This window comes from Delphinus delphis, chromosome 10 (genome assembly GCF_949987515.2).
Source record: "Delphinus delphis chromosome 10, mDelDel1.2, whole genome shotgun sequence".
Classification (NCBI taxonomy): Eukaryota; Metazoa; Chordata; class Mammalia; order Artiodactyla; family Delphinidae; genus Delphinus; species Delphinus delphis.
The window spans coordinates 56,766,390-56,791,522 of NC_082692.2; the positions used below are offsets into that span (position 1 = coordinate 56,766,390).

At 40.3% G+C, this 25,133-nt stretch overlaps 1 protein-coding gene and 1 pseudogene across 1 annotated transcript in view; one reads left to right on the forward strand and one right to left on the reverse strand.

The window, feature by feature from the left end:
• The window catches only part of KIF15 (kinesin family member 15), a 74,630-nt gene that overhangs the window by 3,244 nt on the left and 46,253 nt on the right, over nucleotides 1–25,133 (reverse strand). Inside the window, exons 17-32 of the mRNA XM_060022211.1 lie at nucleotides 19,214–19,411; nucleotides 18,355–18,462; nucleotides 17,984–18,089; nucleotides 16,921–17,086; nucleotides 14,336–14,486; nucleotides 14,089–14,174; nucleotides 13,044–13,113; nucleotides 12,574–12,660; nucleotides 11,869–11,973; nucleotides 10,929–11,051; nucleotides 8,963–9,109; nucleotides 7,957–8,058; nucleotides 7,497–7,661; nucleotides 5,887–5,996; nucleotides 3,054–3,123; nucleotides 1,975–2,012 (exon numbers count right to left, since the gene is read on the reverse strand). Coding sequence (XP_059878194.1) covers nucleotides 1,975–2,012; nucleotides 3,054–3,123; nucleotides 5,887–5,996; nucleotides 7,497–7,661; nucleotides 7,957–8,058; nucleotides 8,963–9,109; nucleotides 10,929–11,051; nucleotides 11,869–11,973; nucleotides 12,574–12,660; nucleotides 13,044–13,113; nucleotides 14,089–14,174; nucleotides 14,336–14,486; nucleotides 16,921–17,086; nucleotides 17,984–18,089; nucleotides 18,355–18,462; nucleotides 19,214–19,411 — 1,832 coding nt within the window. The remainder of the gene's footprint in view (nucleotides 1–1,974; nucleotides 2,013–3,053; nucleotides 3,124–5,886; nucleotides 5,997–7,496; nucleotides 7,662–7,956; nucleotides 8,059–8,962; nucleotides 9,110–10,928; nucleotides 11,052–11,868; nucleotides 11,974–12,573; nucleotides 12,661–13,043; nucleotides 13,114–14,088; nucleotides 14,175–14,335; nucleotides 14,487–16,920; nucleotides 17,087–17,983; nucleotides 18,090–18,354; nucleotides 18,463–19,213; nucleotides 19,412–25,133) is intronic.
• LOC132431852 (protein LTO1 homolog pseudogene) lies at nucleotides 20,430–21,005 on the forward strand (annotated as a pseudogene).

A 25,133-nucleotide genomic window follows, 5' to 3' on the forward strand; every position in this document is an offset into this window, starting at 1 on the left:
TGTATGCCATTTTCTAGAGGTTGCTTCACTTGCCACTCTGTGGGCTCCTGTAGTCCCAGGGACGCTGTAGCACTGGTTACTAGATCATGAAATAAATTACGTATCAGCTTAGATAGCTTTTATTCTTTTTGCTAGAAGGTCTCAAATGGGTATTATCTATACTTCTACAAACTATACAGGTGGATTCTCATAGATCCTGTAAGTGATCCAGATTTCTGTCCTAGCCCTACAGCTAACTGGCAAGGAACCAGTCCCCAAACTGCTCAAATGCAGATGAAAGTGTTGAACAAAGTTCTGTCCCACACCTATATTCTATTAAGTATATGATTCTATGATGCAAATGACTCAATAACTGAGTAACAAATCTTTCACAAGTTGGGTGGTCTTTGTCAGCTGATCATTAAAAAGATTTTTTTTTTTTTTTGGCCATACCATGAGGCATGTGAGATCTTAGTTCCCTGACCAGGGATCGAACCCATGTCCCCTGTAGTGGAAGCACAGAGTCTTAACCACTGGACCACCAGGGAAGTCCCTAAAAAGAATTTTTGATGACATATCACTATGTAACTTCTGGCATATTAACTTGGATAGAGTTCAAATAATTGAAGGACAATATTCTAACAAAACTTCCATTGTTATTTACTTAGTATGTGAATAAGATTTCTCAGCCTTTATATCTATAAAAACAAAAAGTAAGAACAGAATTGATAGTGAATACTGTTTGATTCCAGAATTAAGTGCAACAGAACGAGCTAATTAAAGAAAAAGCATTAAGATAAAATGCATTGAGAGATGCATTTCCAATAAAATTTTACTTGTATAATAATTATTCATAAAAATTTACAATAAATTCAGGATAGTTTAATAACTGTAATGAAAACTCAATCCAGAAAAAATATAACACTTAGAGCCATATGAATATAATAAATTTTTACAAATTACTTGTAATTTGCATACATTTTCATTGATGAGTTATGATAGGGAAGTCAATAAAAAATTTTCCAAACAATATATTAAATTAGGATATAATTCTGCATGGGTATAGAATGGAAACTTAATTTCAAAGGAAAAAGGAAAAATGTTAAATTTTAGACTTACGAATTTCTTCAAGTATTTTTTTAAATGGGTAGAAAGTACCAAATCAGTTGGATAACTTTTAAAAGAACACCACAAAAGCTTTATTTCTAAATGTCACTATTTTCAGTAGGTCAAAACGTCTATCCTTTGCAATAATTTAAACTTACAAGGAAAAATTTTAGACACAGTCAACTCCAAAAATGTGCAAGAGGGTATATGGTGTTTCAAAATTCTTTTAGGAGGTAAAACAAGTGAAAATGTTTGAGAATCGCTGTTCCTGATCAGATCTATTCTATTCAGAGAGTAAAATATCTTTCTAACATTTTATCACTTTGTTAATACCAACCAGTTTACTTATTTTGAACTTGATAGAAAATACAGTGTATCTTGTTTATCACAGAATGAGGCAGTTTATAAGATTACATAAATTAAAATATAAGAACTATATGAATAAAATAAAATCATGTCCATAGAAAACATATAAAGAGACATAAGGTCAAGACCAGAAGAACTCATAGTATTGATCCATGGGTCTGAGAGGGCCTCAAGGTTTTAAATCAGAGGAAACCAGAAGTGAGAAAGAAACCTGGTCGGTTATATAGTTCTCATTGTCCATGAGGAGAAAACCCATCAATTCCCCCAGGGAAGCTAAGGTTTTCCTGGCACTTATTTCTTTAAGTTTGTTTTTGGAATGGCTTCATGCGAGGAACCCCTTTAGCAAGTGGTATTTAAGAAAAGAATTTTGTAAATATCTATTATGTTCACATATTACTGCAGAAAAGAAAGAATTTACTTACCTTGTGGATATTATAAGCATTTCTTTCTTTAGAGGAATACTGGTTGGTGTTAATAAAGAAACGATCAACAAGAACTTGAATTACAAAAGAGTGTACTTACTCTGCTTTCATTTTTAGCATTTCTTCAACCAATTTATTCTATAAGAAGATTAAAGAAAGAGAAAGAAAAAATGACTTAAGTTCTTAACATTGCTAAACAAAAGACTGAAAGTAATCAGTCCGCTCTCCCTAATGGTAATAAAACCAATTAAAGCAAATTCCTTTACAATACATGCATCTCAATGTTCACAATGGCACTATTTACAACAGCCAAGACATGGAAGCAACCTAAATATCTATGAACAGATGAATGGATAAAGAAGATGTAGTACATATGGACAACGGAGTATTACTCAGCCATAAAAAAGAATGAAATAATGCCATTTGCAGTAACATGGATGGACCTAGAGATTATCACGTTAAGTGAAGTAAGTCAGAGAAATATCATATGGTATCACTTATAGGCAGAATCTAAAAATAGATACAAATGAGCTTATTTACGAAACAGAAACAGACTCACAGACATAGAAAACAAACTTACAGTTACCAAAGGGGAAAGGGGGAGAGGGATAAATTTGGAGTTTGGGATTAGCGGATACAAACTACTATACGTAAAATAGATAAACAACAAGGTCCTACTGTATAGTACAGGGAACTATATTCAATATCCTCTAATAAAACATAATGGAAAAGAATATGAAAAAGAATACACATATAGGTATAACAATCATTTTGCTGTACATCAGAAACTAACACAATATTGTAAATCAACTATACCTCAATTAAAATAAAAAAGGGACATCCTTTTCCACAATCCCAGCTACACACACATAAAGGGGGTACCTATTTACAACCGTTCATGTATTGTGCCCTTTAAGGCCTCAAATAGGCACTCGATACTCGCTTCTAAATGGAGAATTCTGTGTGAGCAGTAGGCTTACCGTCTAGGCATGAAGACTAATTCACTCTTAATTCTCAGCTATAGCTAAATACTGATGGTAAATATCAAACTTAACAGGAATACAAGAAGACAAAATTTCAATAATAAAATGGCTTCTAAAATACATAACCATAAATGCTAACTATAAAAGCATTTTTCACACAAGAAAAAAACAACTATTATGTAAAAAAAAATCATACTTTAGCAAGTCTTTCTTTGATTTCTTCTTGTTCATTCTTCAGCTGCTGCATGTCTGAATGATTCTGTTCACTGCATTAGATTAGGAAGGGAGGATGGGAAAAGTGTCAAACATATTCAAGTATCGATTTTGTATCTATTACATGCAGCAATGCCAAAATGTGCAAAGAAGAGCGAATTCTATGGTGATTAGGTCAAGTTAGCACAGTCAATAAGCATGATCAACACATGAAGATGAAATAAGGTACCTCCCCAGCATTCGGGATTCCTTCCATACAAAAGTGAGATGAGCAAAGCTGGGAAATCTAATTACAGGGTTTGGCTGAGAATAAAGTATTAACTTAGAGCGGTACCATCTGAAGATCATATGTGAACAAAATGGGGCTGAAAGGACAGTCCAGGTGCCTGGCATGAATGTGGTTGGCTGGGTCGGGATGGTGGGGGAAACACAGGACACACATGGGGGCGGGGCAGGCCCCTCACACTGTCCTGTCCTGTGGAGCCTCTGATGCCCCCTCTTTGCTTTGGATTTCAGGTCTGGGACTGCTGTAGCCCTTTTTATTTATTATTTTTGGCCACGATACGCGGCGTGCGGAATCTTAGTTCCCCAACCAGGGATCAAACCCGTGCCCCCGGTCACCAGGGAATTCCCTGCATTGGATATCATAGTCAGCTGGAGATTTTCTGATGCCACTCGGGCTTCCCATACATGCTGACACCAAGAAGGGGATTCTCTGAGCACCAGACATAAATCCCGTCATGGAAAAGAAACACTCCTCTGTACAAAGAAAATTACATTCTGGACTATACATCAGTATCATGTGAATTTGATTAATGTGAGGCCATCTCTGTGAGCCTGACCAGGTTGGATAATAAATTGAGTTTCTGTGGGCAGCCCCTGGATCAGGAGACACCCCCCCTAGGAGAACCTGCCTGAAGGCCTCTGGCTTCTCTAGAAATCTCTCTCTCACTGGTGAGTAAAGGATCATTCCTTGAAGGAAAACAGAAGCTACATTAGTTTCTTCCACTTAATGAATCTGACAGCCTAGATAAAAATGGTAGTGAGGAAAACACCCCAAAACATTAGGGCAGATGTGTTTTCTGTTGTCTAATCTGGGGGGGTGGGTAACTTTTTCTGTCAAGAACCAGACATAGGTTTTGGGAGCCATAAGGTCTCCGGCACAGCTATGCAACTGGGCTGCTGTAATGCAAAGGCAGCCACTGTGATATTTATATGAAAGAACTGGACTGCTCCAATGAAACTTCAGTTACCAAACAGGCTGACCCCTGGGCTATAATTTTCTTCTATTCTAATCTTTCATGGAGAAGGTTCTGTATGGCTCCTCACAAATGGGACATAAGGCTATGAAATAAAGTATTTTAAATTGTGGTTTTATACATGATCTGGTAACGTTCTAAGTTCCATGCTCAAACTAACTCTTGATAAAAGGTACAATGCTTTTCTTTAATATGCCTGGACATGGGGGTGGAGCATATGGAAACTAGGTGAGCAGACTGTGGACTACCTGCATCAAAATCACCCAGAAGGGGAAGTGAAATCCCTACAAGAGGATGCTTAATAAAATGAGCTCCTATGCTCACTAAAACTTGAAAAGAACCATTTAGGGGAATTCCCTGGCAGTCCAGTTGTTAGGACTCTGAGCTTTCACTGCCGAGCGCTCGAGTTCAGTCCTTGGTCAGGGAACTAAGATACCCCTGCACCCTGCCACCCAGCAAAGAAACATTTAGGAATAGGTTGTTAGCACAGCCACCATCACCAACCTCAAATATCCATTGTCTCACTTAGGTTTGGACAGTGCACGTCAGGGCTGCTTCTGGACAGGGATGGGGAGCAGCGGGAGTGGGAAGCGCCTGTTAAGATCTTCTGACAACAGCAGCAGAAGCAGACACCCCTAACCTGGGATGCTGAATTCACAAAGGGCTTCCATCCCCAATACAGACCCCCTTTGACAAACCTCAACTTCCTGCGCAGTCTCATAGACCACCCTCATCTCCATCCCTCACTCAGGGGTGGGATCATAAATCTACCGTGTCTACTTAACAGCCACCATTTACTGAGTGGCTCCCCTCTCCTAAGCACTGTAACGAGCACTTTACACACGTTATCTTTGGTCTTTAAAACACCTTGTATAAGAGGTGTCATCTCCCTCACTTTATTGCTAAGGAAACTGAGGCACTAAGAGGTTTAAAGATGTGTCCAAAGTCACACAACTTTCAAGTGGCAGAGACACGATATAACCTGGGTGCAGTTGCCCTTGACAAGACGCTGTGCTGTTATCAGATACAACTAGAAGACTGAGCTGAGGCCAAAACACACACCCACACGCAAACATCCACATCCACACCCACCCCCCCCCCCCACACACACACAGAGACCTAACAGAACGCCCCCCTGTTCAGCTTCTCCTAGGAACGTGCCCTTCACCAGAAGCCAAGAAGCAAAACCAAGAAAATTCTCCCTTTTTCTGCTGGCAGAACCTTGAGCCTTGTCTTGTTGACATATTTGCTCCCGCCTCACCCCTTTCAAATACAAGTAGACAGTTTGGTTCAAGTATTTCACGTGTTTGAAATTCATTTCAATAGCTCTATAGCAATACAAAAGTTAACAGAGTGGGCAAGATGGTGATGACCTTATTTTCCCTCTCTGGTAAAACAACCCCCTCATCAGACCTGATTGAGAAGCAACCCCTGGAGCGGCTCCTGGATCAGCAAGAAACATGACACACGCTGTGAAACCTATGCTGACCTCATTCACTCAACTATCCCCAGGCAGGCCAAGATTTAGCTCACAGACTGCTCGTGGCTCTTTCTCACCTGTTGTCCTTTTGTCTTTTAATATCATCCAGCTGACCTTGCAGGAGCCAGTTTTTCTCTCTTAACTGCTCGGCTTCCAGGCGTAGGTTTTCCATTTCACACAACTGCTCCTAATAACATCAAATCAGGTCTTTTCAGAAAACACCTTATAGTAGGCATTATTTTGCTCCCCAGGCCGTGATGAGACAGGTATTCCTCTTTTAAGCTCCCTCCACACACTGAACACTGCTCTGGGTATCACTGGAGAAAAAGTAGACTATGAGAAGCTCTCAGGGGCTCCGAATGTGATTAATTTTCATGCCCCCATTGTCTTAAACATAGTCTCTTATCAATATCACATAATTTGGACTTCCCTGGCAGTCCAGCGGTTAAGACTCTGCACTTCCACTGCAGGGGGCACGGGTTCGATCCCTGGTTGGGGAACTAGGATCCCATATGCCAGGCGGCACGGCCAAAAAAACCCCCAAACAAACCTTAATTCATTAAAATTCCTTTATGAGAAAAGATGAACAAAAGCATCTACTACTTTGGTAAATGTTCTATTTGATTCTATTTATTAGATTCTAATTTTTAAAAATTGATGTGCCACAGCCTCAAAATACTTAATTGGATTCTGACTTGAAAATCATGAGCATAACCACCCAGAGGAAATAAATACTCGTCTGCAAGGAGTGAACTTTTTGATTTACTTCTGCTTATCTATTGTTTGATTTCTTTTAACCTGATCCAATTTCTTCTAAGTACCAAGATCATGCCACATTCCTGAGATAGCAGCATACTGAGAGCCGCCCTGAATAAAAAAGCCAGGAATGATCCCCTCTATGAGAAACAAAGCTTAAGAGTGATACTGTCTTCCTACACAGAAGGCTAATTTTGTTCCTAAACAAAAACTCACTGCAGAGCCATGAGGTCACAGACTATCTGCTATGGGGCATCGCATCCTCCCTACACTCCCTTCTGCGCCCACACTACACCTACCCAGGCGCTTCTCCACGCACTTCCCACCCCAACACCACCCTAAATATACTCTCCCACACACAAAAACCATACCCCCCAAGTACGGGGCGAAAAACACTAGAAGGAAGTTGAAAGAAATGGCAAACAAGAGAAACAGACAAAAGCAAATCTCTCTAACAAAGTCCAACAACAGAAAAATGGGTGAAGGATACAGTTCATAGACACAAAAAACCAAAAGATGCTCAATCTGACTCCTAATAAGAAAAATACAAATTTAAAAATACAATGAGATAACGTGCTTCAGCTATTAAACTGGCAAAAATCTAAAAGTTGGACAGCACTGTCATGAGAGTAGTTAGTGCAGCCTGTATGATATGACACCATAGCATGAAAAACAAATGGGGCAGGGAGACAATGCTTACGCGCCTGGTTATAGGTGCTGCTGAAAAGTTCTCAGAAGATAACTAAGAAACTAGCTACACCTGAAGCCTACAGGGACAGCAAACTAGGCAGCTTGGAGTCAGGGGTGAGAGGAAGACTTTTCTCCATCTACCCTGGAGTTCTGTCCCTTTTGAATTTTGGATCCTCAGTCACCATGAAAGATACTGCTTATTTTGAAACATTAAATTCATTGAAAAAAATTACCCAGTTACCTTTATTCTGAGGATTTCAGCATTTTTGACTTCTCTGTCTTCATTTAGCTTTGTTATAAGGTGTTGCAAAGAAATCTTGGAGGCTCTCCCATCTTCTATCTCTTGTTCTTGCGTTTCCAGGAGTTTCGCCAAATGTGTTTGAAAGTGTGGTGGTGTTTTAGGGCTCTAAAATAAAATCAAATTTCACCCAGATACCTGATTAAGTGGTTATAAAGATTTCATTGTAAATATACTTGCCAAGCACGTAGAAAGTACACAGGCTACATATATAGCTCGCTATTCTAATTCTTGTCCAAGTAAAACAAATAAAACACTGGTACCTTTTTATCAAAAAAAGCAGAAAAGCTGTTAGTGAAAATCTTTTTCTGTAAAGACAAAGCTGGTCTTAGCAATTTCCAACTTCCATCGCTCACAAAATTGCTTATTCCTCCTGAAATGCCCTCTTTCTTATGAGAAGTACCTGGGGATACTTGGCAGCAGAATCCATCACATGCTCTAGCTGCCTCATTTTGAAGTTATATTCATTCTTCTTCTGTTCTACTTCCTCTTTCTTTTGGTTTAGCTGGGAAAATTGAACAGATTATAAGATTACAAGTTAGAAAATAATACACGTACATGGTCCGATTAGAACAGACAATCCTCCCAAGGCATGCAGAAATGGACTTCTTCCATTATTTTTTCAGGGCTTGATTGATAATTTGACATTTCTCTCACAAATTTATTTACACTTTAAAAGAAACTTCTTTTTTAAGTTTCACAAGTAATCAAAGGGTCATTTGAGGAAAGTTACAAAATATATTATAAAACTACACTAGCCAAAAAAGAGGACAAAAGTCAGCTATGGGACTTCCCTCGTGGCGCAGTGGTTAAGAATCCTCCTGCCAATGCAGGGGACACGGGTTCGAGCCCTGGTCCAGGAAGATCCCACGTGCCATGGAGCAACTAAGCCTGTGCACCACAACTACTGAGGTTGTGCTCTAGAGCCTGCAAGCCACAACTATTGAGCCCGCATGCCCTAGAACCCACGTGCCGCAACTACTCTGCCCATGTGCTTCAACTACTGAAGCCCAAGCGCTTAGAGCCTGTGCTCCGCAACGAAGAGTAGCCCCCACTCGCCGCAACTAGAGAAGCCCGTGAGCAGCAACGAAGACCCAACGCAGCCAAAGATTAAAATTTAAAAAAAAACAAAGTCAGGCATAACCTTTGCCACAGTGGTTAGAACTTGCTGGCACGTGTCAAGGGCAGAGGGTGGGCAGGAGGACAGCCACCAAGTCTGAACACACAGAAGCAACCAGGTTGTTAAGAGTCGACAGCGCTGCTGCCCCACTACCTACTCGCCCTGCTAGCCCACCTTTCTGAATGTAGAGAATTAGCCGAGGCTGGGAACTCATGAGCTCAACCGCCACACAGTCCTGCTCCCCCAACCCCCAAAGCCCATCCTGAGCGATGATCACCCTGCATCTCACCTCATGCTGAAGCTCCTGGATGAGGGCGTCCTTCCTGGTCAGCTCCTCCTGGGCCGACTGCAGAAGCCCCGAGTGCTTTTTCGAGGCCTCGGTGAGCATGTTCAGCTGCTCAGTGGCGTGAGCCAGGTCCTCACAGAGCATGTCCCTCTGTTAGGGGACAATCCCCACAGGGGAAGACTCTCTTTAATTGTGGTGCTCCAATATCGATTTGAAAATCATTACTATGTATGATTTTTAAAACGTTAAGAAAGTTTTAAGTGAGAATCTTTTTTTTTTTTTGCTTGTATGCTAATCCATTCCAAGACAAACCAAGCAGTTAATACTTAAGTCATGAGGTCCAGAGACAAATACTACAGTAAATTCATATAAGTATCCCAGTTGAGGTCTAACTGCCCTCTGCTCCCCTCTCCCCTCAACCCCAGGTAATCTCTTACAGCTGATCTCTCCTTCCTTGGGAGGACTCCAGGCATGGGTCTCTAGTTTACCTGTTGTCTCACCAATAGATTCTAGTCCATTATACACGGGAAGGTAAACAGATGTAAAGATGAGTACCCCTCAGCTAATTGGGGAGGGGCTGGCCAGTTCACCAGACTGTGATACAGTGTCATAGGCCATCAAATTTTCAAGGGAGTAGCTTGATGGAAAGTGGCAGAGAGAATTAGAAGTCCTATAGGTTGCATACATAATTCCTATGTACACAGTGTATGTAATCTCTACCAAATTAGAGCAGAATCTATTCCCCCTAACTTTCCAAATGTGCATGTATATGTGCAGAGATATATATAATAGTGTACATTACATATACATTAAACATGCAGTATTATATATGTCATAGATACAATATGTGTACTGCACATATGTACCTGATAGATCACAGACATCTCCACATATACTTACTCTTTTATTATAACATTTTCATCGAGTGGGCTCTATTTCATCTTATGGATGCACCACCATTTAACCCTTCACTAAATATTTCAGTTGATTTGAATTTTTCACTATTATATGCATCTAATTCTCATATCTAGATTATTGTTGGGTTGTCCAAAAAGCCAACCACCTCAAGTCAGTCACACCCAACTGTTCCCCTTTATGAGGATGCTCCACAAACATTCACAGGTGCCAGGCTTCCCTCCCTAGCAAAGTCTTATACTAATACTATCTTCTCCGGGAAGCTCTTTGGAATTCTCCAGGCATAACTGCTCCTCTCCCTCCCTTTTCTGTGCTCCCAAGTCATTTGCTACATCATAATACATCTACCTCTTAAGCTAGATTGCATGCCTCAAGGTAAGTAACTGTGTTTCAATCATTCTTCCATTCCCAAATGACAAACAGGTACAGGTTGTATGGCAGGTGGGTTCAATAAATATTTGTTGAATTTGTTTCATGGATAGCAAGAAAACTATTTCTAAAGCAGGTTCAGAGCAGTATACACAGTGGGTTACATCTGTGTGAAAAAAGGAAAACTCAAGGTATATAGGATTAGCCAAAAATACCTCTGGAAGGATATACAAAAGGGAATGTATATTGCTTTATATATTTTGAATTTTGAACCACACGACAGTACTGCTTAATTTTTTAAAAGATACATTTACATCAACAACAAGATAATTAAAACTTATTTTAGCTAAAACACAAGAAGCAATTTTGTGGTTAACCAGCCCTTTCTTTGCTCCCTGCTGCTACCACTGCATCCAAGTAAATGCAGTTTCCACTCTGCTTCCTTTTCAGAAGAGGGTGAGTTACAGGAACTTAGCGTGGTGTTAGCACAAATGAATGAAAATAAATCAACTAACCAAAATATAACAATCTTAGTATTATCTATCAGTTGCCTAACTACCTTAGGGAAAGTGGCTCAAATTATGACTTACTCCTTTTTAAAAGTCTTCTATTTATTCATTAATAACACACAGAAATATACTGACAAGTAATAAACCAAAAAGGGTGACGATGTGTTAACATCTACCTCTATGTCCTCGGAGAGTATTCTCAGTCTAAGGGATTCTTTCAGATCCAGAATGTCCACTTCCTGTCTCTTAATCAATGCTTTGCTCTCTTCTTTGTCAACCAAAGCAGAATTATATTTGCCCTACAGAAAAGAAAATGATGATACAAGATCTGTCTGCTTTATTATCAGTTTATTTTTAGATTATAATAACTGAAGAATGAGTCTGAGTTCCAAGGTGATGACCAGATCAACACAAATAAATTCAATAACCACTTGTTGAATGAAGGAGTGGAAGAGTTAATGGATGAACGGCAAGAAGAAGTGGAAAAGTCCCACAGGTATCAGTGAAAAAACATCTGGTTTTGTCATCTTTATCAGAAATCAGTGGAGTGCGGCAAGCTCCCTTTGGAGCACAGGAGTGAGGAACATTAACAAAAAACTACCTTGACCCAAGGGACGGAGGAAGCATTCACCATTTATATGCAGGAAGAGTAAGTAGTTACTTTAGGAAATGATAAAGTCCAATAATGGGGAAACAAACTCACTTTCTAAATCACTGATGTCTCTGAACTTAACTAAAATGTGCTATTTTTTTTCTTGAAGCAATTAAGGAACACCACATACCCTTAACCATCAGAGGCAACAGCCAGTCTGTTTCTGATCTGATTTGGATCAGCAATTCCCAAATGTGCACAGAGAGCACTGTTCCCAGGTCAGTGAGATCTCAGAAATGCTGCAGCCAACTCTGCCTTCCCGAGATGCACACAGCACACACGTCAGCATATTAAAGGCCCTGCGGGTTCTGCAGATACCGAAGCCTGCTGAGCTTTCACTACTACATATTTTCAAACGTGGGTGACCACAGAACCCTTTTTTCTGTGGGGCATTGGTTAACCACTTGAGTCTGTGAACTGTGCCTCCTGCTCAAATTTCATATCTTCTTGGCGACAGAACTTACATTGATGTCCTTCAGTTCTTGCCTCAGTGTGTCTATGGTTTCTGTTTTCTCAGAGACTGAGGTTCTTAGCTCCTGGATCTGGCTCATGAGGTCAGCTACAACTTCCTGACAAGGATAGAAACAATATCTTCATACCCAATGACAGCAACGAGATCTTTTTTTAATGATAAATCATTTATCTTTCCAAATGACAATAGAAGTCAATTTTATTTTAGCAAAATACCATGTGTCACATTACATTATTAATATTACCAATTTATATTTTATTGGTTTTCTAATATTTTAGTTAATCATTTGCTTTGGTTTCATGAATGAATAAGAGCTAGACATATAAGGAATGTACACCTAATTTTATGTTCAGACATACATATTAATGTTTATTATTCTAGTTAAAGCCAACACCAGGGATTTGAGAATTTGTATCGTGGCACTCACAATCAATGAGAAAAGGTCGCACTGATGGCATCCTAGTTAAAGGGGGCAGGGATGTGTTTTAGAAACACTGCCATCAAGAGTGATAGAACAGTTTGGGTTGAAGTTATGAGGAAAATTAACTTAAAGACTTCATTCTCTAGCAACCTTGGAAGATGAGCAAGGCCTAAGTGCATACAGAAATGCTAGCTAACCCTGGGGGCAGGAGACTGGAATGTGAAGGCAGCGTTTATAAGGAAAATGCAGGGGGCTATAGCCTCAACCTCTACCTACCTTGTCAGCATCTCTAGACTTCTCCAGAGAACTGATTACTTTTTCGGTAGCACACAAACTCTCTTCTAGTTTCTGTACTTTTGCCATCTATGGGGAAAAAAATCAGTATTTTTAGAAAAAGAATTAAATCACAAAGTTAAGCACACACATGTATTTTAAAAAGCATAAAAGGAGTTGAAGTCTGCTTTTCATAGTAAACAGTGTATACTAAGGAGTAATATTTGAAAATAAAAAGTTGGGTTAAACGAGAATGATTTTGTGGTCTCTATCAGGAAACCACCAACAAATTATGATTATAGCCATCTGGGAGTTAGAAAAACAAGAGTTGAAAGTAATACAAGCAACCAAAAATTCCATCTTTTTATTATAAATTTTCAACATCTGAAAGCTGAAACAGTTTTTATAACAAATCTCTTTGGACATCAGGAATAAAAGTTATAAACCTCAGTGAGAGTATAGCACATTTTTACCTGCTGCTCACACTTGGCCATCTCCTTCTGTTTCTCCTGACGTACAGCTTCAAGAACTTCTAAGATTTCTCTGGAAAAGAAGAACTATCTTTTACTCATGACTCATTCAATGGAAACAGGAACTGAGTCCGTTCGTACAGAAGAGATTCGATGCAATGCAACTGAACTTTATTAGACACATACTTGGTGTTAGGAATTGTATTCCAGTAGGATCAGAAATTTGAACCAGTTTCTTCAACAGTTATTTAACAAAAACCCAGTTTTGTGCCAGGACAGTTTATTTTTCTCCAGAGTACTTAGGACTCTCTAACATAATATATACTATTTACTTATTACCCATCTCTCTGTGCTACAATGTGAACCTCAAAAGGACAGGGCTATTTTGTTCACTGTCTTACCTCTAAATGTCCTGGCATTTACCAGAACAGTGCCTGGCTTGCTGGATATCACTAAGCGTTTGAATGAGCGACTTAATGTTAACTGTCTTTGCCAATTAGATGGAGTCACCAGTATATAGCAGGGACTAGAAGAGAATCTGTCTCATGGTAAGAACTCTACAAGTATCTGCTGAATACACTAATACAAATTCTTCTTATTAGAGTAATAATTCTCCTGTTGGCTGGAACGAAGAGACTGAGAGAGATCACCAAGGAAAAGAATTTGGAGAGAGGAAGAAAGACAATGGTGTTCATAAAAGGGACCAGAAGAAAAAAAGAGCAGAGAAATCAAATAGTAGAGATAGAAATAAATCAGTCCCCACCTTTCAATAATAAATACTGTGATTTATTTACAGAAGGTCCCGAGTTCTGATCACCACCAACTGCTATTCATTTAAAAAGTACTGTAGCTAAGTATTAAATGTTTTGAAAAATTAAGTTTCTCTACATAGCCATTTATACAAAAAAATCTGATATTCCTTTTGGAATGCTTTAAAAAAAAACTTAACAGGCTATTAGCAATTAAAAAAAAAAGAAAACCCGCAAGATAAAGAATGTGGTAGTAAATGATATTCTAGTCAACTACGGAAAAGGTAAATAGCACTCACTTAGAACTGTTTTCTTTATCTTCTTCAAATTGTAATAATAATTTGTTATTGCGTTCTTTCTCTGCCTCAAAAAGCTCCATCAAATTCTAAAAGACAATGTTATATTAGATTTTAAGGTGCAGTCAACAAACACATGGAGTACCTTCTACGTGGCAGGCACAATGGGCCAGTACAGAAGTTAGGAGGAGGTCAAACACTCACACATCCAGAACAAGTTCATCAATAACCAATATCCTTCTTAACTTACATTCAGATCAGATTTCAGAGTCTCATTTTCTTTTTTGCAGTTTTGGAGGTTTTTTGAAAGTTGGTCAATTTCAAACTTCATTACTTCTTGTAAGTTGTCATAGGAATCCTGTAGGCAGGTTTTGCTCTCAAGAAGCTTTTCATTTTCTAATCTTTAACAGGAAAACATTTTTACAAATGTAAATATAGACATTAAATGTAGTTCTGCTAGTCAGATTTATCTGCAGTTCACTTTATCCCATCTACAGACCATTTCCAACTTACAGAAGGCTTGACTGATGTAAAGCTCCTCACAGACTTCTGTGAAATGGTCATTATGATGTGATGCACGAATATTAGTGTGATGGGGATGGAAAAGACAGGTTGGGCATGTTAGCCTGCAGCCATTTACTTCTTCATTCTTTCTCCCATGATTTCAAACCAGACATGCTTAATTGATTGGCAATTTTGGGTGATGAGACTCATTTAGGGGGTTCCAGACCTAACCCTCATGTAAACTAAAGACTGTCCATTGATTTAATTTTGCTGATAGCTGAACTCTATAGACTCAACACCTATTCTCCCGACTCTAGGAAGGTTTTTCAAGATGGCAAATATGGCTTGGATCTGAGCAAGAGAATAAACTCCTTTAGGATAGAACTATCTTTTAAAGTCACATGATTATTACTTATTGCTTTTTAGGTTTTCACCCTCTTATTCTACTTAGCAACATACTGTGACATGCCCAAACAGAGTTCATCCAAAAACTAGTAAACATGACCTCTGGACCACCCAAAACAGATGTCCCAGCTTGTACACAGAGGCCTATGAGACCTGGATCTATCTGGCTTCACTAACTCCATGCAGAGCAGAAATGGCAAATTATGAAGTAAGATAAATCAGTTGCTAAAGATAGATATACAGACAATACATGGTAGGGAGGGAGAACATATGATTTACGATACAAACTCTATATATAAAGCAGGTAAAATAATTCAAGAAATACACGGCGGTTGGGTGGTTTCACTTAGAGGCCTTAACCTTTGAGAGCCATGACAGTTTAAGCAACCCAGTAAGTGATATACTCAATGTACGTCACGTTGAGTGCAAAAAAAATCACACAAAATTAGTTTACGACAGAGCCAAGATAAGATTTAGTGATTCGGATGTTAAAAACTAATACCAGGTGTAAGAAAAAACAACAGTGCACCTGTGATGACAAATAGCCATTGACCAGCAGTCTTGGTGCTGGGGAAACGGTGCCGGGGAGTGCAGGCTGTGCTGACTTAGCACAGGCCCCTCTCTAAAGGATGGCTGCCATACAAGAATGTGGGCCCAGTGCTGGTGGCACCAACTTGTCGGATTTTTAAGAGGATGCTGAAATATGGATCTTTATTAGGAAGTTCTCAATTTAAAAAACTTTATGCTAAATTGTTTTCAAAAACCATACTGGGCAGGCCCAACAAAAACATGTCTATGGAGACATGCAGACCTCAAGTTTTCTTCCTCTATTTTTAATTCCTTGTTGCATATTCAAAAAACACTCAAGGCTTACAGGTTTTAGTCTTTGCAATGTCTATAAAAACTAAATTCAAGGTTGTCTATTAGCAGCTTTTCTAGAGTAAGCAGTCACACTCATATCACACTCACAGTATCACAATCAAAATGTCCATTATTAAATTATTGCCATAGACTTGGGAAATAGCATCAAAACCACAAGATGGTTTTAAGTTACGTTTTACAAAAGGTTGAAATTAGTGAGGGAAAAAACCAAACAATTTACATCTTAGATTACTTTGTTTCAAGATTACCAGCACTTGACTAACTAGCCAGCCTCTGGAGTTACTGTGGACAAGGGTGGCAACTACAGATTTGGTCTACCTTGTACTGTCCCTTCTAGTAAGAGCACACCTTTCCCGCTGGAGAGGAAACAGACACATCACCTCTGTTGGGCCAACACTTGGCAAGTGACTGATCCAAAAGTAAGCAGATGACTCAAGCAAGAACAATACCAGTTTTCTCTGGGGTTGATATACGGCAATGGGGAGAGAGAATTTCTTCGCAGGGATTGTTATGCCAGGAGACAGAAGATGGAGCTGTCTGGGGCAATCTGTTCCCCATCACATAGAGCAAGGTCCTCAACAGTAGAAGAGAATAAGGGCAATACACAGACGAAAGAAGAGCAGAGAGAAAGGGAGGGAGGGAGTGAAAGAGGAAGTGAGGGAGAGAAGCTGGGGGGGATGGGGGGGATGGGGATGCACACTGACAATATTGTTTGAGATTCAATCTAGTTTGTCCGTGAAACCAAAATCACCTCTGGGGCTTCCCAATGTCGTGAGCCAATAAACTACCTTTTTTTTTTTTTTTTTTTTTTTAAACGGGGGCACAATGCGGCTTGCAGGATTTTAGTTCCCTGACCAGGGATCAAACCCAGGCCCTCGGCAGTGAAAGCACAGAGTCCTAACCACTGGACAGCCAGGGAATTTCCAATAAATTACCTCTTAGTTTTTTAAACTAGTTTGAGTTGGGTTTATAGCACTTGTACTTCAAGTAGTCCTGGGTTACAGGCCAATCAGGCAACTTGAAACAATAACAGAACAACTCTACCTGACATTATCTAGTTGAAGCTGTACATGCATGTGTCTTTCAGAAAGGCTGTTGAGTTCTTTCTCCTGACTCTCTCTGAATGAAATATATTCCAGTTTCACCGAAGACAGCTCCTTGTCTGCAGAATGAAGAACTACTCGCAGGTCATGTACCTCACTTTTCAAAACTAAAACAAACAAACAAACACATAATAACTCTTAACAGACTTTTCTTTACATGTATGTTTTACAAAGGAGGCAAATAAATTTGATAGGTACCCTTCACACAATCAGCAAAAACAAGTTGAAGAGACCATTTTAAGTGTAAAAATTTTGAACAACTAAATGGGATGTATCTAGGAGCACTGAGATTTCTATTTTCTTCCTCTCCCTTGCTCATGGTTTTTCGTATATTTCTACCAAAAAAAAAAAGTTAACACCTGTCCCTCACATGTAGGTCATTTGATTTTTCTACATTTCTCCTGCAGAATGTGCATCAAAACTCTTCAAATAAGAAAAAAAGACAAGAGATTTAACGTATTTTAAGTGACCTAATCTTACTTATTGAAAACCCTTGGAGATGCACCAGAACGTTCCAAAATAGGTTAAACACTCTGGTCTTCTAAGGAAACTCCAACTGGAATTAAAATTAGGTTACTTTTTAGATCAAAGAAAAGGAAACGGCTGTCTTTTTTGCCTTAGCTTTATCATAAGCTATTGCAAATACTCTGATGAAAGAAGAAACTGAAAAAATTGGGAATTAAATGATATTCCCACATCTATGAATATATACAAATATATTTTATGCTTTTTTGTCACTAGTAAAACATTCATCTTATGAATTCAAGACACTTCGTTTTCAAAGCAGTATTAAAACTTTAAGCAAACATTTGTATCATTTGTTTGAGAGCAGTCCTGGAAAAAATGACCCTTTATAATATATTGCTATTACTCATCTGGTCTAATTTAAAACAAACAAACAGAAACAACCAACCAAAAACACAGGGACAACATTTTATCCATATGAGTAAAAAGATACTGAGTTACAGTATTCAGATTAGGAAGCTTCCAGTGTTCAGACTCACAGTCATTCTTGGTCTGAGTGTCTTGAAGCTGCTTTTCAAGGACATTCAACTGAGAGAGATACCCTTGCTGCTGTTTGGTCCAATCAGTTCTTTCCGATGAGAAAAGCTTTGGGAAAGAGATAAATTTACTGGAAAAAAAATACTAGCATGTTAAGACACACTCCAAATCATCACCTTGTTTCTGTTTTTAAAATCTAGTCTTAAATTCAGACTAGGGATGTGTGTCTCATTATAGTAGGTGAAGTAACAAAATAGAGAATACAACTCAAATAAACCTTGACCAAGGCTTCATAAAGTCATTTCCTTCCTGGGATGCTCTTACTTTGAGGATCTGTTTCATGTATTTTCTGAGGCAATGCTCACGGTCTCACCTCCTGCATTTGAGTAGAATGATGTTCCAGTTTGTCAATGTGCTGCTGAAGCTTTAGGTTTTTATGCTCTTCTTCATCCAACTTGACTTGAAGGGCACACATTTGTTCCTGCAACACAAGAACTTCAGTGGTCAAAAATTCTTTTAATGGACATCTTAAACATTCCATAATTTCTTCTGCATTAAAAATACAAAACTCAAAACCTCATATGGACAAAGGTTTCAAAGGCCAGTTTGGAGCCAGAAAACCACTTCAAAAGACTACACTAATGATTTCTCATGTTTCAGAATTATACTTGTGGCCCATCAAAGTGGATAATTTCAAACACAAAGGAAAGAAGTAATAAAAGTTAAAATCATAGATTAAATCGTAGAGCCATCTTGAGACTTCTAAGAAACTTTCTCAGGCCTATATGAAGTGACTTTCACCAGAAAGGCCTCCATACCCGTGGAAGGGCAAAATTTTGGAATTTGGGGTGACGTGGCTCCCTGTAAGTTTTACTAGACAGTACATAAACTTCTTAAAAGAAAAAATAAATCACTGAATTCTGAGATAAACAAACTTCACATGTTATTTCAAATATACCAAAAGCTGTCTAAAATTTGATCACAAGATTCTTTCAACTATTTAATCTTCTTTAGCAGATACAACACTGTGCCATGTAAACCAGTTCTGGAACTAGAAGCTAGTAGCAAACTGGTCTTTTTACACACGAGAGAACCAAAGCTCAAGGAAAGTGGCAACTGACTTGCTAAATACTGCAAAGCAGATTAAAAGAACAAGAGCAGGCTGATTTCTAACACAGGGATTTTTACACACTCATCCTGAAAAATATACGATTTTAATACTAAACAGGTACCTGCACCATTCTGTGCTCTTCAGAAATGGCTTCAAAAGCTTGTTCACTAATCTCAGGTGGCAATGGCTCATTTAAGATATCCTTATCCAATCTGCTAGAATTCTGAGTGTGTGCAGAGCCAAAGCTCTCCAGTTCAGGGCTTAATTTTGGTACTGATCGAGACCAAAGTTGATAAGCCTTGGTTGGTGTCGTTATGATCTGCAGCAAAAAATTATTAGGAAAACAACATTAGCACACATGAAAATAGCATATTTATAATTGTGTGAACAGAGAGGATAAAATTAAAATTCTGTTCATCAAGAGAAAAGAAAAGGTATCCTTGGGACTTCCCTGGTGGTCCAGTGGCTAAGACTCCACGCTCCCAATGCATGGGGCCCAGGTTCAATCCCTGGTCAGAGAACTAGATCCCACATGCCACAACTAAGAGTTCACATGCCGCAACTAAAGATCCCACATGCTGCAGCTAAGACCTGGAGCAGCCAAATAAGCAAATATTTAAGAAAAAAAAGAAAAGAAAATGTATCCTTGAGAGGCTGCATAGAAATGCCCTTGTGGAAACAAACCTATCAGTTCAAAGCAGTCTCAAGCAAAAATTGCTGTAAGATTTTGAAAAATGAAATTTGATAAGTCGACTCTAAACTGTATACAAAAAAAAAAGTGCGAGACAAAAAGACAACAAATTAGGAAGTGTATGGTCACTAAAACAATGCATTATTAGCATATGTATAATCAAACAGAACACTGGAAGAAAATAAAAAGTCCAGAATTAGAATAATTTATATGTGGAAAGTTCAAATTAATGAGAAAAACATGGTCTATTTTATTATTTTTAAAAATATCTTTATTGGAGTATAATTGCTTTACAGTGGTGTGTTAGTTTCTGCTTTATAACAAAGTGAATCAGCTGTACGTATACATATGTCCCCACATCTCCTCCTCTTGCGTCTCCCTCCCTCCCACCCTCCCTATCCCACCCCTCTAGGTGGTCACAAAGCACCAAGCTGATCTCCCTGTGCTATGCGGCTGCTTCCCACTAGCTATCTATTTTACATTTGGTAGCATATGTAAGTACATGCCACTCTCTCATTTCGTCCCAGCTTACCCTTCCCCCTCCCCGTGTCCTCAAGTCCATTCTCTATGTCCGCGTCTTTATTCCTGTCCTGCCCCTCCCTAGGTTCTTCAGAACCATTTTTTTTTTAGATTCCATATATAAAACATGGTCTATTTTTTTAAAAAGGTAAACCTGTATGTCATGCCATTTAAAAATAAAATAGCAGACACATTAAAAATCTCAATGTAAAAAGAAAATTATAAAAGTAGTAAAAGAGGCATCCGTGCCCAAGGCTCTGCGGGTCTGTGGCTGCAGAACGGGGTGGGGCGGCTGCCGCCACGGCTGGGAGTCAGGCCATGTTCGATGCCATCGTGATGGCGGATGAGAGGTTTCACAGGGAAGGGTATCAGGAAGGCTATGAATAAGGAAGTAGTTTGGGTATGACTGAAGGAAGACAGTATAACACGTTACATGGAGCTAAAATCAAATCTGAGATCAGGTGCTACCAAGGTTTTGCTTTTGCTTGGAGATCTCTCCTGCACGGTTCCGCCATTGAGAAAGACAGCAAAAAGATGAAGGTCTTAGAATCGTTGATTGGAATGATTCAGAAACTCCCTTATGATGACCCTACTTATGATAAACTTAGACAAAATTAGAGGGAAATTTAAGCAGCCTTGTTCATTACTAAACGTTCAGCCTGACTTTAAAATTAGTGCAGAAAGTTCTGGACTTTCATTTTGAGGATGACAGAGTAACAAAGACAAAACAACAAGGAACAGATGTTTGTATGTTAAGTGTTTAAAAATGTGATTAAAGGCAAAACAATGATGAGGGATTCAGTGTTGCAGGGAGAGTTCCAGCTTGGCCGGTGCCTTCCCCTGAGGTCTGCCTGCATCGCCTCAGTGCCCCCCACGGGGCCCCTCCACACAAGCCCGTCCTTTGTTGGGCCCTGTCTGCTCTGCAGTCTGAACATGGCCCTGGCAGAGCCCTCGCGGGGCTGCTCTTCTCTGGTCCAGGGTCCAGGCTGCTGGCTCACGGGTTCTCGCCACCTGGCAGGCCTGGCTGGATCTAGATTCCGGTTGGCTCTGGATAGGATAAACCTCCCCTTTACCCCCCAGGCTTTGGTCAGCGCTCAGAGGGACAGTTTTAAAGAAAGTGAGAGCCACAGGGTTGACACGAAGCAGGTTAATGGGAAGGAGTGATGGGTACTGTGACATTTATTTACCCTTGAGATGTGCCAGTGCTGTGACCTGCTTCTCCTGTTTTATTTAGTCCCTTCAGGAGCCCATGAGGTGGGCATTATTCCCATTTTATAGATGAGGAAACCAAGGCCCAACAGACTGCCTGGTCCAAGGGCAGCGGGCGGTAAAGCTGGGACTCCAACCCCGGCACCCGGCTCTCTCCCCCGTCTCCTGGTGCCTGCTCTGGACCATGCGGTCGCACCCACAGGCTCAGGGTCCTTGCCCGCAGGTCCCCGCTGTGCCCTGGGGAGCCCTGGGGCATCCCCTGTGGCCATGGACATGGGTGTCTGGCTGAGAGAGGAGAGGCCAGCCCTGTCCTCAGGGAGCCAGGACATGCTCTTCCTGTGTCCCCTGGTGGGTGGGGCTCTGCAGCATCAAAAATGGTCACCGTTCTATGTGCAGAAACTTTGGAGCCTTACTGCAGCCTTCCTTTTATTGTGAGTTCTTCTGTCTTCTGCCCAGACTTAAAAGGCATCGTCTGTATGTGGTGAGGTCCAGGCAGGCCAGTCCCCCCTGAGATGCATGGCTCCCGGGCATTTCTCTGCACATGACGGCCCATGTCCAGGCCCCTCGGGCACCCCGGCCTGAGGCCTCTCCCCACCCGCTTCTGGCCCAGGGAGCAGATCTGGAAGCCATGAGTGAGATTAGCACAGGGGTAGCCGTGAATCCGCTCCAGATTTTAAAATCATTCCAGAGCATCTGGGTAAACTGTGCTCCCCTGGAAGCTGCTGTGGGGCGGGGGGTCCCTGCGGGGCCTGGGACGCTGGCCCTCACCGTGTGCCAAGGAGGGAGAAACAGCTTCTAGATGTTGGAAGACAAGACTCCGGCTTTATCCTGCTCAGCTGTCTTACATGTGTCTCGCTGTTTGTTCCTGGCCTGCAGCCCCACCTCAGTTCTGCAGAGGCCGGGGCTGGGTGCACGGCCTCAGATGTGCCGTAGTCACAGACACCAGCAGCGCTTATCTCTGGCTGGTGGAATGGAGGGGCTTTTGTTGTTGTTTTCCTGGGTGGATTTTTGTGTTTCCTAAACTATCTGTTTGCATAATGTATTATTTTTATAATTAGAGAAAAAAATAAACAGCGTATTTTAAAGCAAAAAAATAAAATAAAATAAAAGTAGTAAAAGAAAGTAGAATATACTGATGCTCTTGAGATTGTCTAGGCCTTTAAAAACGTATTTAAAAAGTCACAAAGGGGGAATTCCCTGGCAGGCCAGTGGTCAGGACTTGGCACTTTCACTGCTGGGGCCCGGGTTCAATCTCTGGTCAGGGAACTAAGATCCAGCAAGCCACTCGGCACGGCCAAAAAAAGAAAGTCACAAAGATAAAAGATCAATAAACCTGGCTATATCAAAAATTTAAAACTTCTGTATAACAAAAGTATCACATACAAAGATGAAAGACAAGGAACATGATGGCAGAATATACTGGCAGTATACATAACAAACAAAAGATTAACACAGAAAACGCCTACAAATCACAAGATAAATAACTAGGAGGAAAGTAGGCACTTTTTCATAGGTCAAACATCTTTTCCTGTGTTCCAACCAATGGCAATGAACATAGGAAAAGATGTGGTCTGACCTCACTAGAAATGAGGGAAAGTGGAATTAAAACCATTTTCACCCATCAGACTGTCGAACAATGCCAGTTCTGGGGCCAGTGCTGTGGAAGGAGTGCTCCCAGGCTTCCTGGGAAGGAATGTGGTGCAGCCACTTGGAGGGCACTTCAGCAGGATGCTGAAACGTCCTAAAACTACCACTTCTCCTTCATAAAACCCGCCCCGGAGAATGCTTGCACTGGAAACCACCTAAATAAGCCACGGAATTATTCCAAAGCACAGAAGCCTGGGTTTAAAATGAGGTAGAGTTCTAAGTACTAGTTCATGTGGAAAGACCCAAGGCATATTCCTGAGTTAACAAAAGCGCATTGCAGAATAACATATGTAGGATGATTCCATTTATTTTTAAAAACAAAGTATGACAAAAGAAAAAAAAAACTCTATGAAATAACTCCACATATGTTCTCAGACTATGTATATTTACTGTACAAAATTGCTAAGAAAAAGGATTCCCAAATTGATGATAAATTACCCCTGGGGATGGGGATGGGGGATGAAGGACCAGATTAGACCCAGATTGGCAGTGGTACTCAAAAGGAACTTTAACCAAAACTTGTATACATATGTATACGTCCTTTAAACATGGATAATGTATCCATAAAGTTCTCACATAATTAAAAATGAACAACAACAAGACCTGAATTGCTATGCTACTCTTGGCAAACCTTTTAATCCCCTTCATCCTGTTTGCTCAGCTATAAAAAGTAGACTAGAATGCCACAGTGCTTCAAGCTCTATAATTCTATTGCTAAGGGGCTACAAACTCAAATTATGAAACATTTGGTGATATTCTGCAAGTATTTTAAAATAATTTCCTGCACAGATTTTAAAGGCTGCCTTTTTAAAAGAGCAACCTTAAAAATTCTACCTTTATAAGAAAAAATAGTATTTTTCTTGTATTTACTTGAAAATAGTATTTTCAAGTTAAATAATAGTATTTAACTTGATATATATCAAGTTAAATCATGATATATCCATACAGTATATTCTTGTGCAGCTGCCAAAACAAACAAAACAAAAAGGAGAGAGGGACTTCCCTGGTGGCGCAGTGGTTAAGAATCTGGCTGCCAATGCAGGGGACACAGGTTCAAGCCCTGGTCCGGGAAGATTCCACATGCCGTGGAGCAACTAAGTCTGTGTGTCAGAACTATTGAGCCTGCGTGCTGCAACTACTGAAGCCCACGCACCTAGAGCCCATGCTCCACAACAAGAGAAGCCACCACAATGAGAAGCCCGCGCACTGCAACGAAGAGTAGCCCCCGCTCACCGCAACTAGAGAAAGCCTGTGCGCAGCAACAAAGACCCAACGCAGCCAAAAAATAAATAAATGAGAATAAAGTTTGTTTTTCTCCCTTTAGACATGGGACAAACTCTAAAATATCATTATGTTTAAACAAAAAATTGAGGTGTAGAATGATGTGTATGTGTATGCTACTGTTTGTGAAAAATAAAAAAAATATATGAAAAAGAAAGAAAAAACAAAAAAACTTCGTGACATTGTCTGCCTCCAAGGAGGGTCTTGGTTGGCTGAAAGGACAGCAGACAGAATGAGACTTGTCACTTTGTACCTTTAAAAATTCCAGTCATGGGACTTCCCTGGTGGTGCAGCGGTTAAGACTCTACGCTCCCAATGCAGGGGGCCTGGGTTCGATCCCTGGCCAGGGAATTAGATCCCACATCCATGACGCAACTAAAACTTTGCATGCCACAATTAAGGAGCCCAGGTACTGCATCTAAGGAGCCGGCAAGCCGCAACTAAGGAGCTTGCCTGCTGCAACTAAGACCCAGTGCAACCAAATAAATAATATGAAAGAAAAAAATTCCGGGCTTCCCTGGTGGCACAGTGGTTGAGAGTCTGCCTGCCGATGCAGGGGACACGGTTCATGCTCCGGTCCGGGAAGATCCCACATGCCATGGAACAGCTAGGCCCGTGAGCCATGGCTTCTGAGCCTGTGCGTCCAGAGCCTGTGCTCCGCAACGGGAGAGGCCACAATAGTGAGAGGCCCGCG